This window comes from Desmodus rotundus, chromosome 10, assembly GCF_022682495.2.
Source record: "Desmodus rotundus isolate HL8 chromosome 10, HLdesRot8A.1, whole genome shotgun sequence".
NCBI classification, from domain to species: domain Eukaryota; kingdom Metazoa; phylum Chordata; class Mammalia; order Chiroptera; family Phyllostomidae; genus Desmodus; species Desmodus rotundus.
The window spans coordinates 51,906,987-51,912,604 of record NC_071396.1 but is presented as its reverse complement, the minus strand read 5'-3'; the positions used below and the strand labels follow the sequence as shown (position 1 = coordinate 51,912,604).

The following is a 5,618-nucleotide window of genomic DNA, read 5'->3' as shown; positions in this document are numbered from 1 at the left end:
AGAGAACCAAGATGGCGGCGTAGGTAGACACACTGCGCCTCCTCACACAACCAGAACTGACAGAGAATCGAATGGCAAGGGGGTCCGACACCAAGGAAATAAAAAATAAACATTCATCCAAACCAGTAGGAGGGGCGGAGAGGACTCGCGTTGCCGTGTGGCGGGACGAGACTGGCGGAGTGTGGGACAAACAGGGCAGGCAGTCTGACCACGGGCAGACCCTGCAGCCCCACATTCACGCACAGATAAACCGGACGAACGGTGGGGAGCGAAGCAGACCATGCAACCCAGGGCTCCAGCTCGGGGAAATAAAGCCTCAAACCTCTGATTGAAAACGCCCGTGGGGGTTGGGGCGGCAGCAGGAGAGACTCCCAGCCTCACGGGAGAGGTTGTTGCAGAGACCCACAGGGGCCTAGAGTGTGCACAAGCCCACCCACTCGGGAACCAGCACCAGAGGGGCCCGGTTTTATTGTGGGTAGCGGAGTGAAAGACTGAAATCCGGAGGAGAGTGAAGCGGGCGCCATTGCTCCCTCTCAGCCCCTCCCCCACGTACAGTGTTGCAGCCCAGCGACCAGCGTTACCGCGCTCTGGTGAACACCTAAGGCTCCGCTCCTTAAAGTAACAGACATGCCAGGACAAAAAAACAAAAAAAAAAAAATGGCCAAAATGAAAGAACAGCTCAAAGCTCCAGAAAAAATACAACTAAGCGAGGAAGAGATAGCCAACCTATCGGATGCACAGTTCAAAATACTGGTTATCAAGATGCTCACAGAATTGGTTGAATCTGTTCGAAAACCAGATGAAAAAAATGAAGCCTATGCTAAGAGAAACAAAGGAAAATGTACAGGGAACCAATAGTGATGCGAAGGAAACTGGGACTCAAATCAACGGTGTGGACCAGAAGGAAGAAAGAAACATCCAACCAGAAAAGAATGAAGAAACAAGAATTCAGAAAAATGAGAGGCTTAGGAACCTCCAGGACATCTTGAAACGTTCCAACATCTGAATTATAGGGGTGCCAGAAGGAGAAGAGGAAGAACAAAAAATTGAAAACTTATTTGAACAAATAATGAAGGAGAACTTCCCTCATCTGGCCAAGGAAATAGACTTCTGGGAAGTCCAGGAAGCTCAGAGAGTCCCAAAGAAGCTGGACCCAAGGAGGAACACACCAAGGCACATCATCATTACATTACCCAAGATTAAACGCAAGGACCTACATCCAAGATTACTGTATCTAGCAAAGCTATCATTTAGAATGGAAGGGAAGATAAAGTGCTTCTCAGATAAGGTTAAGTTAAAGAAGTTCATCATCACCAAGCCCTTATTATATGAAATGTTAAAGGGACTTAACTAAGAAAAAGAAGATCAAAAATAGGAACAGTAAAAATGACAGCAAACTCACAGTTATTAAGGACCACATCTAAAACAAAAACAAGAGCAAACTAGGCAAACAACTAGAACAGGAACAGAACCATAGAGATGGAGATCACATGGAGGGTTGTCAATAGGGGAGGGGGGGAAAGGTACAGAGAATAAGTAGCATAGATGATAGGTGGAAAATAGACAGGGGGAGGGTAAGAATAGTGTAGGAAATGTAGAAGCCAAAGACCTTATAAGTATGACCCATGGACATGAACTATAGGGGGGGGAATTTGGGAGGGAGGGGTTGGGCAGGATGGAGTGGAGTGAGGGAGGGGGGGAAATGGGACAACTGTAATAGCATAATCTATAAATATATTTAAAAAATAATAAAAAATAAAATGAGAAAACTTAAAATAGCTTATGAATGCAAACAGCAATAACTAAAAAGAAACCGAACTTGTGTCCTTACTCCATTTCATTTTATGAATAATTTGCTAGGAAGTAACTCTTTTTCTCAGTTTCCATGTCATCCCTTTCAGAATGTTCAGAGGGGAAAATGACTTAAAATCTAATCTGGTAACAACCGAAAATGTATTATTTTCTTAAGGCTACTTAATTGGTATTAATGAACTCTTTTTCCTCTAATATCTTTTTCATTTTGTAGTTGTTCAATAGCAGTCATTAAGTACAACAAGCCTAATTGATTATTTTGTCACCCACCTTTCATCCCTACATTCAAATAACTGCTCTGTGATAAGGAGTCAGATAGACAACTGTGTGTAAAGAGAGATTTGGGACTTGCCTAAGGCTCCAAACAACCATTAAGAAATCTACATCTAACTTAATTTTTTCTTTTCTTTTTTTAAATTAAATGTATTGGGGTGATGTTGTCCCACTCACAAAGGACAAAAATCTAGAAATTTCTGAATAATAATAAACTACATTTTTATTTATCACACCTAATTGCTTTCTGATACTATATCAAAACTAGAAGCTAGTTCCTGTAATCCCCTCTCCTCACTGTCCCCTCCCCACTCCCCCCTGTAAATAAATAAATAAAACTAGAAGCTAGTTTTCTCCCTTGTGTATGCATATCTTTCTACTAGAAAATAATTTAAAGGCGAAGTAAAAGGATACCTCTATGAAATTAAGCATTTCCAGGACCAGCACTAATGGACTTCCAAGGGAGACATGAATAATGGCTACATATAGCTCATTTACATGAGTTACATAAAGTCATCAGGTTCTCGGGCATGACCCTCTGACCCCGGAGACCTATTCCTATCAGAATCTGGTGGTAAACTGGAGCCAGCCCCTGTTTTTACTTCTCCATTGCCCTGGGGAAAGGGGAAGTTGGGCATAAAGCGCTTAAGAAACCGGAACTCACTAGTGCCAGTGCCAGTGGCTGAGCACATTTCATAGGGACAAGCCTGGGATAAAGATCCATTGGCTCTTCCTTGTACCAGGTGGTTAGGGAAATTACAGTCATCGTAGAAATGCTCTTGAATGGTGATCTTTTCTCTATATTTAATTTTCTGGTAGATGTGTATAATGGAGATCACTGTGACGGAGAGGAGAAAGACAAAGGAAAGTACAGCCAGAGAAATGACCAAATATCTCGTAGTTGGATTTACCCTTGTAGGATGCTTGGATGGACCCCGGAACTGCAGATAGGGCTCAGAAAAGCCATCTACCAGCAGGATGTTGAGTGAAGCAGTAGTGGAAAGAGCTGGTTGGCCATGATCCTGAACAAGAATGATCAGTTTCTGCATCATGGGGTCTCTCTCAGATATCTGCCGCAAGGTACGGATTTCCCCATTTTGTTGTTGAACAGAGAATAACCCAGAGTCACTGGCCTTAAGTAGATGATATGAAAGCCAAGAGTTCTGACCTGAGTCACCATCCACAGCCACCACCTTAGTCACCAGGTACCCTGCCTCTGCAGACCTGGGCACCAGGTCATTGCAGGGCAAGGTGCCATTCTGCAATGGGTACAAGATCATTGGGCGGTTGTCATTGTCATCCAGGACAACCACTCGGACAGTAACTTGGCTACTTAGTGATGGGAAGCCACCATCAGTTGCCTTTATCACAAACTGAAAATCTTGAATGGCCTCATAATCCATGGTTCTCAGTGCATAGAGCTTCCCATTGTCTGAATTTATGGAGATGTAAGCGAAGACTGATAGGTCTCCAGTTTTCGGAGGCAGCAGAGAGTATGTTACTTGGGCATTTTCACCCAAATCTAAATCCTCAGCATGGACCTTGCCAATAAAAACTGCAGGGCTGTTGTTTTCCCGAACAGTCAAAATGTAGGAGTCTTCCTGAAATATTGGGGGGTTGTCATTAATGTCAGATATTAGCACCTCTATCACAGTCTCTGTGGACAGATTGGGTGGTCCAGTATCCAAGGCCACAAGAGTGACATTATAGCCCGAGACCTCCTCCCGATCCAAGGCTCTGTCAGTGACCAGCGAGTAAGCATTCCGGAATGTAGGTTTGATTGCAAAGGGAAGGTCTTCTCTGAGGAAGCAGGTGATTTTTCCTCCCACTCGAATGTCCCGGTCTCGGATAGAAAAAAGGGCCACTACAGTTTGTAGTGGGGAGTCCTCAGGGAGAGGGCTGGACACAGAGGAGACGGTCACTTCCGGAGGGTTGTCATTCACATCCACCACTTCCACCAGCACTTTGCTGTGGGCAGAGAGGCCTCCTCCATCGGTAGCTTGAATGTCAATGTCGTAGGTTTCAATCGCTTCAAAATCTAGGGGCCCTCTCAGTCGAACCTCTCCAGTTTCAGAGTCAATCTGAAATGTCTGGAGAATTGCTTCTGGGTTTTGAGCTAAAGAGTACATTATCTTCTTGTTGGAACCCTCGTCTAGGTCCGTGGCAGTCACCGTGGCCACCAAAGAACCATTGGCACTGTTTTCCGGTACCTGAGTGCGGTACACCAGTCGGGAGAACTGGGGCACGTGGTCATTGACGTCCAGGACCTCCACGTGGATGTGGGCGGTGCCAGACTTGGGCGGGGACCCGCCATCCACCGCTGTAATTGTCAGGTTGATTTCAGGCTGCTCTTCTCTGTCCAGGGGTTTATCCAGCACCAGCTCAGCGTATTTGGGCCCGTGGCTACGGAAGCGGGTGTGCAGGTGGAAATAAGCGTTGGCGCTCAAGGTGTAGTTTTGGAGACCGTTGAGGCCCACATCCAGATCCTGGGCGCTCTGCAGAGGAAAACGTGAGCCCAGGGGGGTGCTCTCCGGAATCTTTAACAGAGGCTCCTTGTTTGGGAAAATCGGGGCATTGTCATTGATGTCAAATACCCTGACCTCGGCACGGAAGGACTGCAGGGGCTCCACCAGGACTATTTCAAAGTGCAGAACGCACGGGTCAGCTTTGCCACAAAGCGACTCGCGATCCAGTTTCTCCTTCACGAACAGATCACCTGTCTTGCGGTGGAGCCGGAAGTGCAGTTTGTTGCCCTCGGAAACCAGCCGCGCCCCACGCGCAGCCAGCTTCCCGACCTCCAGCCCCAGGTCCTTCGCCACATTAGCCACGAACGAACCACTCTCCATCTCCTCCGCCACCGAGTAGCGGATGGTTGCCGCGCCCCCCACAGAAATGCACAGAAAAAGGACAAGAGACCCCACTTGCCTGCTGTGCAAGAGTTTTCTGCGTGCCACTGCCATCCGTTCTTACAAGCTCACTCTCTGCAGCAGCCACCTGTTGTGGATAGGATATACTTTCACTTTTCCGCCTACAGGTTCCTGCAACCGCTGCTCCCGCTTTGCTAGCCTCTCAGCGCAGCGCCGCCAATGGCTAGCTGAGTCCTGTCTGTAAGCTGTTTTGCACTTGGAAGAAAATTTGCACTCCCCAGTCTATCGAGTGTATTAATAGGTATGTTCTCATTCCAGAGAGTTAAGTAAAGGTTGAAAGTTTGTTGCCAAAGCAACTACAGACTCGCCTTGTAATCCTTTTCAGAAGAAAAGTCCATGGGAATTGAGACGCCAATGGAGAATTCTTGCTCAAGCTGAAGTCACCGTTTCTGTGAGCCGGCTGGGGACACTGAAGCAACCCGCAACCCAAGGAGTAAGCTACTCTGCACACCCCACAGAGTCCGTCAGAGACCAAGAGAGAGGCAAAAAGATCTTGCAGTGTCTTCTGAGTCCCAAATAATGGGGGAGGTTGGCTTGGAGGAAGGGATCAGAAGAGAAAAAAAAGGGGACAAGCAGACATTATCTTTCAGGAAAGTGGGATCCAGT

At 46.7% G+C, this 5,618-nt stretch overlaps 1 protein-coding gene across 1 annotated transcript; it reads right to left on the bottom strand.

Moving 5' to 3' along the window:
- Positions 1–648: 648 nt before the first annotated feature.
- Positions 649–5,265, bottom strand: PCDHB1 (protocadherin beta 1). The gene has a single exon (XM_024575298.3). The coding sequence runs from the start codon at positions 5,043–5,045 to the stop codon at positions 2,589–2,591; it is 2,457 nt and encodes an 818-aa protein (XP_024431066.2). The 5' UTR covers positions 5,046–5,265; the 3' UTR covers positions 649–2,588.
- Between the last annotated feature and the right edge of the window lie 353 nt (positions 5,266–5,618).

Excerpts from the sequence above, each read along its gene's own strand:
- PCDHB1 (XM_024575298.3), bottom strand. The coding sequence starts at position 5,045 with ATGGCAGTGGCACGCAGAAAACTCTTGCACAGCAGGCAAGTGGGGTCT.